At 38.9% G+C, this 14,137-nt stretch overlaps 1 protein-coding gene across 3 annotated transcripts in view; it reads left to right on the top strand.

The window, feature by feature from the left end:
* Positions 1-13,916, top strand: part of sgce (sarcoglycan, epsilon) — an 86,067-nt gene extending 72,151 nt beyond the window's left edge. For all 3 annotated transcript variants that reach the window (XM_041185009.1, XM_041185011.1, XM_041185010.1), the window contains 5 exons: positions 1,508-1,719; positions 2,211-2,237; positions 7,674-7,865; positions 9,737-9,780; positions 13,528-13,916. In XM_041185009.1, the coding sequence (XP_041040943.1) occupies positions 1,508-1,719; positions 2,211-2,237; positions 7,674-7,865; positions 9,737-9,780; positions 13,528-13,544 (492 nt within the window). In that variant the 3' untranslated portion in view covers positions 13,545-13,916. The remainder of the gene's footprint in view (positions 1-1,507; positions 1,720-2,210; positions 2,238-7,673; positions 7,866-9,736; positions 9,781-13,527) is intronic.
* Positions 13,917-14,137: the final 221 nt, after the last annotated feature.

Here is a 14,137-nt window from a genome sequence, read left to right as displayed (position 1 = left end):
TTAAAAAAGTCTCTATTTAGTTATAAAAAAAATCTGTAAAAGTCTGCCCTAATTTCATTACATTAATTTAATTAGATGTGCTCATGGGCATGAAATACGAAAATCAGCTACATGGTTGTCAGATGTCATTGTACAGTCACAGGAGCGATTTAACATATCTCATGTTTCTCAGTATTTTTAATAAGAACTGAAAGGATGAAATGAAAGTAAAAAGCATGACTCTTAATTATATAAATAGCTTGATTTATATTTATATGTAGTATGTTGTGCAAACCTAATGCTTTATTCATTTTTGATTTGATTTATCTCTTACTCTTGTTCATGTACATTTCCATGGCCGCTAACAGCCCTCTGAATCACAAGACTGTTCTGTCTTCGGAGAACCTACATTTATACAGCACCTTTCATGATCTCGAAGTGCTTTACAGCCAAGGAAATATTTTTAAAGTGTAATCACTTGCAATCTGCGAAATGCAGCAGCCACCTTGCACATAACAGACTCCGACAAACAGCAATGAGACGAATGAGACAGAAATATTGACAAGGATACTGGGAGAACTCTCCTGCTCTTCAAATCTTCTCATGGAATTATTAATATTCACCTAAGACAGCAGACAGGGCCTTGGTTTAATGTCGAAGCCTAAAGATCCCTCTGTTCTGCATGAAACGTCAGTTATACTGACGTTTCTGGAGTGAGATGGGACTTGAACCCACAAGCTGACACTGACACTAAGTGCCGTAAACTCATGTCATCCTCGATCTGGATTAAGAATGTTGTCAATTTTCCCTCTTAGTGTAAGGATGCTGATGCTGATTATAACTGCACTGCCACCCCATCTAAAATGCTAAACTGAAACCATACCTTCGTCCGTGGTGAGGTGCAGTGTTTGGAAAGGTACTAAGCTATAAAAACCAGAAATAAGCTTTGATCAACCAATGTTGTGAGGCTGGTGTCAAAGACGGAAAGATCTGATTTATTTGCTGCTGGTAAGAAATAGGATCTTACAGTGGAGCATAGGAAAATTTGGAAAATAGCCCCAATGTTTATGGGGGGGGGGGCCTCGAAACTGAAATAGATATTTTTTCAATTACCCTTACTAAATATTTTTGTGCAGCTGCCAGAACTGTGTGTGCCAAGGCTGATCTTTCCCAAAAAGAAATAAAACAATTTTGATGGTTGTACAGTGGCTGAGTTAATTGTGCTCAGGATGTCCTGGATGCATGGAGAAAAAAAATCTGAAAATGCTTTTTATTTATGATTTATTTATTTATATATTGCAAAATGAACAACAATGCTAATACATAATACATTCAAGTATTGGACTGAAGAAAGTAGACACGGTCCTGAACCCATTGTGCTGACCAAGATGAGGAACATCAAAGCTGTGGAAGGAACAATTTTTCACTCCCAGTTGTATAAGTATTGAAATGTGGTATATCTAGCACATTTTTAAGAAAAAGTAAAACAAAAAGATGGAGCCATTTTTTTCTTACAATTTGGTGGCAGGTCGACAAATCGAAAATGCCTTCTGTCAACAGTGAAGTGATTCGGGGAGATGGTGTTCTGCCAGACAATGGAGAGTATAAACCACCTTCTACAAATCTGAAAAGCAAGGACTATTACACAGACTTTGTGATTACGCTGGCAATACCAATAGCCGTTGCCCTGGTGCTTTTTGTGATCCTTGGTTACATCATGTTTTGCCGTCGGGAAGGAGTGTAAGTAAATCACACTGCTGCCAAATGCATATACACAGGGACTCAAAACATGAGCACACTTTTTTTTTAAAAAAGTACCTAGACACTTCTATTTTGTGATTATACCTTAAAATAATATTGGGGAAAGGATTCTATTTATTCTGTTTCAGTTCCTACTAACAGTAATATCACAGGTTAGTAAAGCAGGTAGAGAGCACAGACTCTGTCCATCCCATTGCATGAATTCATATTTTAGCTCCATTCATGTGAATTTATTTTCCCTCAAGCCTTTTCATCGTTCTCTTTCATTCTGTGTGTCCATTCCATTTGGTTGTCATGTGTTTGTGTGTGCAGTCACTCTGGCCCTATACTTGTAGGCAGATACTGACAAGTGCATTAAATAATCATCTTCTCAACATCTGCCAAAAGTGGGTCCACCATTAGCAAATATCTTTTGATGTTTCAAGTATCAATGCCTATTATTTAATTCATTAATTTTGTTTTGTTCCTAGGCAAAAGAGAGACATGCAAACACCAGAGTAAGTGTCTTCTTTCCTGTTATGTTTTAAATTGAACATTTTCTGTTTTTAATTTTACTTTTTGTTTTATCAGATCATAATCTGCCACTGTAGGCTTCAGAGTCTGTTCCATGCTTATGTGTCCATTTAAGTTGTACGTCTCATGGTTCATTTCATACTGTTGACCCATACTGAGGAGTTGTTACAGTTAGATCTATTGAATATCTAGCAAGTAAGCTCTTGAGTGTTCCGTCGCTCTGAAAGTCATGCATAGTGGCTTCTTTTTAATGCAGGAAAGCACAGTCAATTGCAGTAAAAGAGAGGGCATTCTTTGCTTTAACTACCAGTTTAGATACCTCTTACCGCACACACTTTTCACTGAAACTAAATGAATTTCTCTTGAGGGATTGTAAAGAAATAACTACCTGCCTTTAACTGCTGTAGTCGGATTGTGGGTTGTATTCCGTTATCACTGTTTTCTTTTAAAACTCCATTTCCTAGGGTGTAGAACACAGTAATATTGCAATTGGAATGTATTTCAGCTTCTCATTTTTGTCCAGGAGAGACCTTAAACAGGAGTGCTGTGGCCATCTGAGCTATGAACTCACTCTTGACTGCCATTGTTCCACTTTAGTGAACAGCTGACAATAGGTGTGACTCCAAGTGTGGAAGGAACAGCATGAGGGGATCAGCTCCATTCCCACAGAAGTGCTTGTACTGTATGAGTGCTGATGGCTCTCAGCAGAAGATCTGGTGTAAAAAAAATGTGGATCTTTCTCCACAGTCTATACCTGAGAATATGTGACAAGTTGTTTTGGAGTTTCGGTGGGTGTATTAGACACACCTGTCTGCAGCAGGCAGCACTCGTAATGCACAAAATCACACCAAGGCAACTGTTGTAAAAAGAGAAAATATAGGAAAACACATGGCAGGTCAGGTAGCATCTCTGGAGAGGGAAAATGCTTCAGGTCAATGACCTTTCATCCAAACCGCTGTTGTGGAGGATGAATTGGTTCTCTCACTTCTACTCATAGAACTGAGAACTACTCAAACCTACTGGGATAAAGTACAAACTAAACAATTGCAGACCTGGAGATCTGAAAAAATTGACAAAAGATCTTTGACTTAAAATGTTAACCCAACCTCCTCTGCTCTACAGATGCTGTTTGACCGGTTTTCAGCACATTGCATTTCTATTTTAAAACAAATTGTACTACTAAACTGCACTTAAACTTTTCCTGGGCTGTGTTGCTGCTAGTTATAAATAATAGAGGAAAGAAGCCTGTTTGCACAGGGATATGTGCAAAAGTCCCTTGTCATGCATAATTTCTTTCCAGTGCATTCCTTATTTGCTTCCTGAATCAAATTTTTACCAGTGTGTGTGCCAGTTTTACTTTAACACCCAGCTGTTGTAGTGACAACTGGCTGAGTATCTAAATAGTTGCTGCAGTTTGACTACCAGTGGAGTCTTTAGTTTACATAAGGCAATACAAGCTGTCTATTTTGAACCACTGTCTCATCAGCAGATGCAGCTCTGGTCAGCAAGGCAATAGATTTTATGCCTTTCAATACAAATAGCTAAAGTGTAAAATTATAAATCAGGATTACCTGAAACCACCTAAAACCCAGTACAAATGTCTGCTGTTCTCTGCTTGGCAGTGGATGGCTGGCACTTTCTGTAGAAGAAGCTACTATTTCTAGTGTGCCACCAGCAGTAAAATATTACAGTGAAACATTTTTTTTTGCTTCCTTAATGGTTTCAATGAGTGAAGGGATTGATATTCATTGAAAAAAAAATCTTAATTTGGACATGTTGCATCTGGCATTGCAGTGCATCATTGGAGATTAAATAAAAATATGACCATTTGATATGTGATTTTCCGTTATCTTCTCTTCTTTCCCTCTGCACCTCCTGGTTCAAATTCCAGTTCTGTTCTTTCTCTGACCTCAAATTATCTGAAGAGTTGCAAAAGGAACTGAATACGGTGCAATTGTCAGTGAATATCCCAAGTTCTGATCTTATAATGAAGGGAAAGCCATTGATGAAGTAGCTGAAATGGTTGGGTCTAGGACACTGACCTGAGGAACTCCTGCAGCGAAGTCCTGCAGTTGAAATAATTGGCCTGCAACAACCACAACCATCTTCTTTTGTGCTAGGTATGACTCCAACCAGTGGAGAGTTTTCTCCCTGATTCTGATTGACTTCAATTTTATCAGGGCTCCTCTAGGCCACACTCTGTCCAATGCTGCCTTGATATCAAGGGAATTTACTCTCATCTCACCTTCGGAATTAAGCTGTTTTGTCTATGCTTGGACTAAGGCTGTAATGAGGTCTGGAACTGAGCGGTCCTGACAGAACCCAAACTGAGCATCGGTGAGCAGATTATTGGTGAATAAGTGCTGCTTGATAGACAATACCTTATTTTACTTCGCTGATGATCAAGAATTGTGGTAATTGGCCAGATTGGATTTGTTCTGCTTTTTCTGGACAGGATATGCCTGCGCAATTCTCCACATTCCTGTGTAGATGCCAGTGTTGTAGCTGTACTGGAACAACTTGGCTAGGGATGTGGAAAGCTGTGGAGCACAAGTTATTGGCACTGCAGCCAGGATGTAGGTTTTGCAGTAACCACTGTCCTCAGCCATTTCTTGATATCACATAGAGTGAATTAAATTGATGGAAGACAGCATTATTTGATACTGGAGACCTCTGGCATTTCTGACTGAAGATTGTTGCAAATATTTCATCCTTATCTCTTAAACTCACTTGCTGGGTTCCCCAGCATTGAAGGAGGCTGAGATGCATCATCAACTTGGCATTTCTGGCTGAAGATTGTTGCAAACACTTCAGCTTCATCTTTTCCACTCACTTGCTGGGCTCTCCAGCATTGAAAGTGGGTATGTTCATGGAACCACCTCCTCCCCTTAGTTCTTGTGTCAAACACATATAATCATACAAATTAGGTTCAGGAGTAGGCCGCTTGGCCCTTTGAGCCTGCTCTGCCATTCAATAAGATCATGGCTGATCCGAATGTAACCTCGACCCCACATTTCTGCTTATCCTCAATAACCTTTCAACCCCTTGTTAATCAAGAATATATCTAGCTCTGCCTTAAAAATATTCAGACTCTGCCTCCACTGCCTTTTGAGGAAGAGAGCTCCAAAGACCCACGACCCTCAGAGAAAAAAATTCTCTTCTGTCTTAACTGAGCGACTCCTTATTTTTAAACAGTGACCCCTAGTTCTAGATTCTTCCAAAAGAGAAAACACCCTCTTCATATCCTCCATGTCAAGACTCCTGAGGATCTTAAAAGGTTTCAAATAAGTTACCTCTTATGCTTCTGAACTCCAGTGGATACAACCCTAACCTTTCCTCATAAGACAATCAGCCCATTCCAGGTATTAGTCTAGTAACCTTCTTTGAACTGTTTCTAATGCATTTCTATCTTTCCTTAAATAAGGAGACCAGTACTGTACACAATACTCCAGATGTGGTCTCACCAGTGCCCTGCACAGCTGAAACATAACCTCCCAACTTTTGTTTGTAATCAATTCCCCTCACAATAAATGATGTTCTATTAGCTTTCCTAATTACCTGCATACTAGCCTTTTGTGATTCATGCACTTGAACACCCAGCTCCCCCTGAATCTCAAAGCTCTGTAATCTCTCACCATTCAGATAATATGCTTTTTTATTCTTTCTGCTGAAATGGACAGTTTCACATTTCTCCACATTTATACTCCATTTGCCAGATCTTTGCCCACTCACTTAACCTATCTGTGTCCCTTTGTAGCCTCCTTATGTCCTCTTTCACAACTTACTGTCCTACATATCTTTGTGTCATCTGTAAATTTAACTACCATACCTTCGGTCCCTTCATCTAAATCATTTATATAAATTGTAAAAAGTTGAGGCCCCAGCACTGAACCCTGTGACATACCACTTGTTATATCCTGCCAACTAGTAAAGGACCCATTTATGTCAACTCTCTTTTTCCTGTCAGTTAGCCAATCTTCTATCCATGCCAGCAATTAATGTTGCTGGTTTTAACTTGGAAGTTACACAATGAACTCATTTAAGACTTAGTTTTTTTTTTTGTTGCTACTAATAATGGATCAATCCATTGCAGTATAATACCCAGCAGGAAAGTGGGTAATGATAGCTGCACATAAAGGGCCATGGTGAAAAAGAGGGATCGTAGCAAATATTAATTAAATAATTCAAAATGTTACTTGTCTATCCTCCAATTCCTGTTAATGATAACTAAATCAAAATACACACTTAATAAGTTGGAAAGGCTGGGTTTGTTCTCCTTGGAACAAAGGAAATTGAGAGGAGATTTGATAGAGGTGTACAAGATTATGACAGGTTTGAATTAGGTAGACAAGGAAAAACTCTTCCCATTAGCTGATGGTACAATAACAAGATTTTGGCAAGGGGTGTGGGGGGAATGTGGGGGTGTGAGGCAGAACATTTTTACACTGAGTGGAATTGACTGGAAGTCACTGCCCACGAGGGTGGTGGAAGTAAGAACATCAATGATTTCAAAGGAAATTCGATGGGCAATTGAAGGAACTAAACTTGCAGGGCTATGAGGTTTGAGCGGGGGAATTGGACTTGCTGGAATACTCTGTGGGGAGCTGGCATGGACTTGATGGGCCAAATGACCTCCAGCTATGCTGTAAATGATTCTGACTCTGAAACTTGTCCCTAGCAATTTCTAATGTGGCTTGATGTTTTTAAACCCTGGTGTGTAGCTGATATTAGCATAAAATCCAAATAAGCTGGACATGCACAAAAGTGTAAGCGATCTGCTAGATTCAGTGATGTTTTGGGAATTGCCCTATGCAATGTTTTTACTGAAGTGGTTTCTGACCATTAGATAAATTAGAAGTTGTCCATTCTTATTAATATTCAATTACAAATTTATTATATTTTAAAATTGTGACTATAAAATACAAATCATACTAGTATCTCTGACATAGATAGAAACCCAGCAGCAAAGAAAAAGCTCGACTCTAGGGATCTTGTGTTATAAGGCTAGAAATGATGATAATAACAGAACAAACTACTTGACTTTCTCATGGTATATCTCTGTCCATTTTTAAACAGAACAGTTAACCTGTTTATTTTAGAAAGGTTGATTCCTCTGTTAAAATAGATGGAAGAATGTCATACGAATGTTAAACATCAATCATTTATTATTGTCGATTGTACAAATGACAGCTGCATATAGACAAATATCATTTAAAAAATTATTAGTTTTATCAGTAAGACATGCACAGACAGAAATTTTTTGCAGAGTGAATTCTTTTAATCCAGAAATTTAGAAGTCAGCTGAGTTCTGATCAGAATATGAGCAGTGTCTAGTTACAAAAGCAAGATAATATGACCAGATGCAGTATTCAAAGTTTACAGTATAATTTTCTTGTTTCTAATTTCACATCTTTCCTCAGCATCCAGTTGGTTCATCACAGTTCCATCCAGAAGTCAACTAAGGAGCTTCGGAACATGTCAAAGAACCGGGAGGCAGCTTGGCCCCTCTCCACGCTGCCTGTGTTTAACCCAGTAACTGGTGAGATTGTGCCACCCCTTCACCATTCAGATAACTGTGACACCTCCAACATGCCTCTCATGCAAACACAACAGTGAGTGTTTCTTTATTTGATACATTACTAGATGCAAAATATTTTTTTCTTTAATGTAACAGTGATCAAAGGAGATGGAGTATTTGTATTTCTTTGCTGCTGGACAATAGGCTGCACACGAATAACTTTTAACATCATGCGCTGGTGTTTAGGGGTATTTATCAGTGGCCACTTTATACATGTATTCCTTAAGTGACAAGAGATATATTGAGGAGCATTGTTTCACATTCATGTGTCCCTGGGTTTTGTGCACCATCAAAATACATCTTTTTGAACCACTGAGGTAGTACCAGACTATTTCGCCTTGGCAGATTCTCTCTTGGTTATTGCTTCCCCTCCTCCTGTCATACTCCTGTAATTACCAATTATTACTTCCTGATTAATTTAGTCTCTTTGCAATCAATGCATAAATAATTGGCACCAATAGTACTAAACACAGACAGTTAAAAATTTCTGATAGTTGATAGACCTTTGTTTTATGATGGCACAAAAATACATAACACAAATATGGCAGCACATGATACTTAAAATATGCTCACCGGCAGCATGGTGAGACTGCATGTTGAAGCACCAATGTGCAGAACTGCAGATCAGAACACCGCTCAAACTATCCCGATTTGTAGTGTATGGAGATGGTTTGAGCAGAGGTTAGATAACTGAGGAAAGTCAACTATGATTTGAAAGAAATATATAGAATGCTTGAAGTTGAATTAATGTAGAGGGCTGGGAGTAATTGTAAACTCCTTACTTTGTGTCTAGGCACAACGGTGAAGCAATTAAAAAAGCAAATGCAGGCTAGGATATAGCAAGAACAGTAAAATAAAGGCCTTAGGGAAGTTATACTGTGGATTTACATGCTTGGAGCATAGTTTAAATCTGATCATGTCGCTCTGAAAAAGAGGTATATAAATAAGGATTCAAAGAAAAACAAGCGCAATCCCATATTAGACCATGAAGAAACATGAGAGAAGCTCAAGCTGTACATTGCCTAAAGACAGATGATAGGATCGCATTCATGCACATGAACTATTAAATGGTGTCGATAAAGCAAATGCAAAATATTACTTCAACATAAACCAAGTAAATTTAAATGGATGTAATGTATAACTCCTTTACTGAAAAAGAGAGAATGTTTGAAATGGTTTGCTAGTCTGGACAGTAGTGACAAAAGCATTGGGATAATTCTAAACAAGTTTGGATGTTGTAATGTAAGAATTAGGGTATTGGAGGGAAGAGTGTCAGTAAACAAATTGGCCATTTCTGATCTTTGACTTTTTTTACAATAACTTCCTGTGGAAAGGAAGGAAGAAAGCAAAATCAGAGGGAAGATTTTTCAGTGGGACTTGCTCTCTATCTTGTAGTAGCCTTGACATTGGAGAGCAGAAGTGTCACAATCTTCCTCTTTCAGAAAAAGGAGTTGCAAAAACTAATGGGAAACAAACAAAAGGGGAAACAAATCATATCCTTATTGCCTCAGAAGAAAGACCAAACTATGATTTAATTATTGTAGCTGAGATTTATTTCATGTTATCAATGAACTGCATCATTAGTAAAAAAAAAACAGTTGAAATCCAGTCACGTGAATAAACTAAAGTAACGGCTTGTTGACCGTGTCAGTTCATTGAACAATGTAATTTTAATAGGACTGGATGAAGTAATTGACTGTTAGTATAGATTGCTTTATAATTCTAGCTATATGGTCCCTGTTTCATTAATAATGGCATAATGATTTATTTGACTGTAAAGCTGAGAAAGATTTAAGAATGGCAGAATAGAAACTGACTTAAAAGACAAAGAAGTCACTTGACACAGCAGCTGCAGAATTTGATTCCAATTCAGTTTCATCTTATTGTTGTGTCTTGTCTTTGCAGGAATCACCCATTACAGACCCAGCTGCCCCAGCAGCAAGATGCAGGTCAGTATCCACCATCTCTCTCGCCAGCCATCCCTTGCTCAAACCACTATCACATTGACTATCATGCAACATGAAGGATAAAAAGCCTTCAACTGAAAGTGTGTTTTCTATTTAATAAATGTATGTGTAACATTTGGTATTACAGATTTTGTTAGTCAAAATACTTTGGCTCAGATATTGCATGTTTGACAGGAGGTAGTATTGTTATGTCAGTATACAGGTGACTAGGACCCCTGGATAATACATTTCATCCAATGCTATCATAAATGCCCATTCTATTTTTACGCATGTTAATATAACCAAAACAAAGCCATTGCTAATCTGCAGCAGATTTTTTTTGTCAAAGTGAGTGAAGTCTTATCAGAAGGAAAAAGCTTAACATGGTAAATTCTTAATTCATAATCAAATTTTTTACTTCTTTATTCTTGCTTTCCTGATTGGAGGAGAATTTTATATGTCGACATTTCTGCAATTTGAGGCAAGTGCAAACCACTAAAGAAGTTCCATTTTGTTTAAAAAGACATTTGAGTTATTTTTAATTGCTTTCCATTAAAGCCAAGCAGCATCTACCGGGTGAACAGTTAATTAGAACATAGGAGATCAAAGGCTTTATGGCACGTGTACTCCTATTACATTATCAACAGATTTAATTTTAGTTGCGTTTTGAATTTTTTTTGTATCAGGAAAGATATAATAGCCTTATGTAAATAAATCTTTCCTCCTATTTCTTATCGACATGCTGACCCTTGGCAACATCATCCAAAAACACAATGTCAGATCGCAAACATATGCTGATTACAGCTCTACCACAACACCATCCCTTCATTACCTCTGATATGTCATGCTGTTAATCAAACAGCCAGTGTTGAACAAGAAGAAATTTTCTTCAGTTGATTATTGGAAAGACCGAAGCCATCGTCTTTGGTCCCTATGTCAAGCTGCATCCACCGATTCCATCCCTCTTCTTGGTCACCGTAAGGCTGAAACAGACTGGATGTGAAATTCAGGTGCCCTGATTTTTGGATGCGGGGGCTGTGATTTACAGCGTGCCTGTACTGGTTCAAACTGAGGTGGATATGACACAAAATTCATCTTTCCACCTCATTAGATTTAGATGCTTCTTCCTGCGTGTGCAGTGCTATTCTGTCCTCCTTGGGCAAGTGATCTCAGCATTATTCCACTTCTCAAAGAAAAATACTTTACTTTTGATTAGCTAGCAGTTTGTCAGCTGTAGCTCAATGGCGGAACTCTCATCTCTGGAGCAGAGCTTGAACTCACAGCCTTATGATGTAGATGTGTGAGCATGTAGTCTGGAGTGACCTCACAGTGCAGAACTGAGAAGTGCCATCTTTTGGATGAGATGTTAACTGAGGAGGTGAAGATACCAGGGCAATATTCAGTGTCCTATCCAACATTAATCCCTCCACCAACAACCAAAACAGGTGATCTGATCACTAATTTCTGTTTTATCTGCCCAAATTGATAGCTATATTCTTCTATCAGTAGTTCTCAAACTGGGTTCCATAAAGACTTAGTAGGGACCTACAAAAATATTGTCACAATCACGCTCTTTTCCCACATGTTTCGCATGTGCAGTGCAGAGTGGACTGGCTGTCTCACCTAGGAGGGACATGCACAAGAACACACAAGACACTGTAGTGAGAAGTAAGCACACCTAATTTGCTGACATATAAGTGCCAGTTTTCTTAAAATTATTGTTAAAACACTCTTTACTTGAGTGTGACATAGTATTTTAATTTAGATGAGGGAGGTCCATGATTACTAATCTAGTTGAAAAGCAGTCCTTCATATTTTTCCTTGGGTATGGAAACCAAAATTAGACACGGTGATCCAGGTATGGTCTCAGGAAAACCCTATATAATTGGAGCAAGTCTTCATTACTCATACTCTAACCCCCTTGCAAAGAGTTAACAAGCCTGGTAATAACAGGATAGTATGATGCATTTTTTTATTATCTGTCTTGTTTTCAAGGTGGTTTCTATAATTGGTTGAATCAAGATTGGTTTTGTCAACTTTTTGTGTTCTTCCTTGCGAAAAAGGTATCATTGGCAATGTTATTGTACATTCCCAGCAGTCTTGGTAGCAGTTTGTACAATTGAGTAGCTTACCAGGCCTCTGAAGTACACGCAGTGCTAGTTATTCGCAGATCTCACCAGGCCACTTCAGAAGAAATTCCTGGCTTTGATAATCTACCCTGAGATTTTAAAACAATTATTGGTGTGGCTCTGGAGTCCTATATAGACAATCTGACTAGTTCATGGTGATACTAGTTTTCTTATATTTCTACATTTTTTTAAAAACTGCATTCAATTTTGGTGGGATTTGAACTCCATTGCCCTGTTCTCCATGTTTTGGTGGAGCTCACAACAGGTACTGAGACATATCTATTTTAAAATCTCATCAAACTGCTAAAATATGTTAAGCTGTCCTGATGTGACCCTCTATATTTATAATAATCAGGAATTTCTTCAGTGATACAATGGCTTTACCTGTGATCTTTGCCAAAAGTCATTGTAAATAGAGTTTCCACCACACTTCTAGCTAAGTTGTAGGAAATAGGGGTAGGCCATTTGAATCTTTGAGCCATTTCCGCCATTTAATATAATCATGGCTGATCATCTATCTTGGGTAAGGCACCACCATTCCCAGCTACTGTTTTTAGGGGCAGAATCTTTGGCTCAGCGAGTGGGCCTGTGTCCCGACGTCACCACACGTCATTCAGATTTTCAGTTCGGTGGGCGTGCACCCGAGTCGTCTGTGTGCCAGCCGAACTGTCGAAGGCTTATTAAGGCAAGTTAACGATCAATTAAAACAATAAACTGAGCTGCCTGTCCAGCCTTCAGGGTGCCGGGCAAGCGAAGAGCCCAGGCGGCCTTCGCATTTTTCATGGAACCTCAACCACGGACGGGATGAGGGTCCATGAAGATTTTAAGGTTTGAAAAAATTTTAAATAAAATTCAGACATGCCCCAGCTCATGTGACAGTTTCACATGAGTGACATGTCCTAAAATTTTTTTTTTTCCTTTATTAAAATTTTTTAACCTTAAACTAATCTCCTTGAGGCAGCTCTGTGCCTCTGGGAGATTTCTGTGCTCTTTCGCGCACATGCGTGAACGCAGGCCCTGACTCAGGCAAACCCCCCCACCACCACTAGCCCGCACAGGGAGCACTAAGTGCTTCCGGGCACGCGTCATGGTGGGCGGGCCTTAATTGGCCCACCCACTTAAAATGGCAGTGCCCAGCTGATGGCAGGTGGTGATTGGCCATGCGCCCGCTCCCGCACAACCTCCCGATGGGGAGAAAATTCTCCCCTAGGTTCCAGAGTACGATGCAAGAGGCAATTCATCGATTACCATATCCCACAACAGTATCAACTAAGGTTCATTCAGGTTCTTTTGCTTGTAATCTGGCCACAAAACTATTCTTCTATTATGAGTGGAAAGGATCTGTAGAGCTCAGAATTGGTACATTGGTCATCATGAGTAAAATGAAGGCTAGAGCTGTCAGCATTTACATTGGTATTGCTACATTGGAACTCTTCTTAGAAGTGAGAATAAAACTTATTTTGGTGAATTTAACAACAACAGCACTGTTAGCAATATCTGGGCTGTTAAGTGAAATAAGGTAAATCAGTGTATTGCCTGCCCCTTGGTAGCTTACACTATTATGGCAATTTTGGACAGTTTCAGTGCTGTTCAAGTAATGAGTCTATTCTTCTATATATAGGTAAATGGCAAACCTGAGGAAGGAAAACTGAATGAAGCATTTACCTGATATTTGATTCCACTTCGGAAGGTTATTCTTCTTCTGTATACTGACCAAATGCATGGTTTGTTTTCACTGTGTGCTAATGTGCATGACAATGAAGCTGGCTACAGTGTGAGCGTATGTCAAGAATTTGATATTTGATAAGTGTTTTACACTATTCCAGCATAACAAATGCAATATTTGCTTTTTGCACATATATTATATAAGCCTTTAATTTTATTTAATTTTGCTAGAAAATGCCAACCCTTAACTTTGTATTATAGATAGAAGGAATTTTGTCATGACTTGCCCCATGATGTCCAAAACAATGCTTTTATTGTGACATTAATAAAAAACCTGACATTTTACTAGCAGTTTCAATAAATTGTTCAGCTGCTTATTTTACGTATTGCATAATAGCTCTCCTGGTTACTTCGTATGAACACAGTCAGCCTGTGTGTGGTCATGGGGGCCAGAACTAATGTTGAGTTTCGTGGTTCTAGGTTTAAAAGTCAAGGAACCCTGTTGATCAGCACATACCTTCCCGCCCCCCCGCCCGACCACACTGTTCTCCCCCATTCCCACCAAG

This window comes from Carcharodon carcharias, chromosome 3 (assembly GCF_017639515.1).
Source record: "Carcharodon carcharias isolate sCarCar2 chromosome 3, sCarCar2.pri, whole genome shotgun sequence".
Classification (NCBI taxonomy): Eukaryota; Metazoa; Chordata; class Chondrichthyes; order Lamniformes; family Lamnidae; genus Carcharodon; species Carcharodon carcharias.
This window is presented reverse-complemented; position numbering and strand designations above follow the sequence as displayed.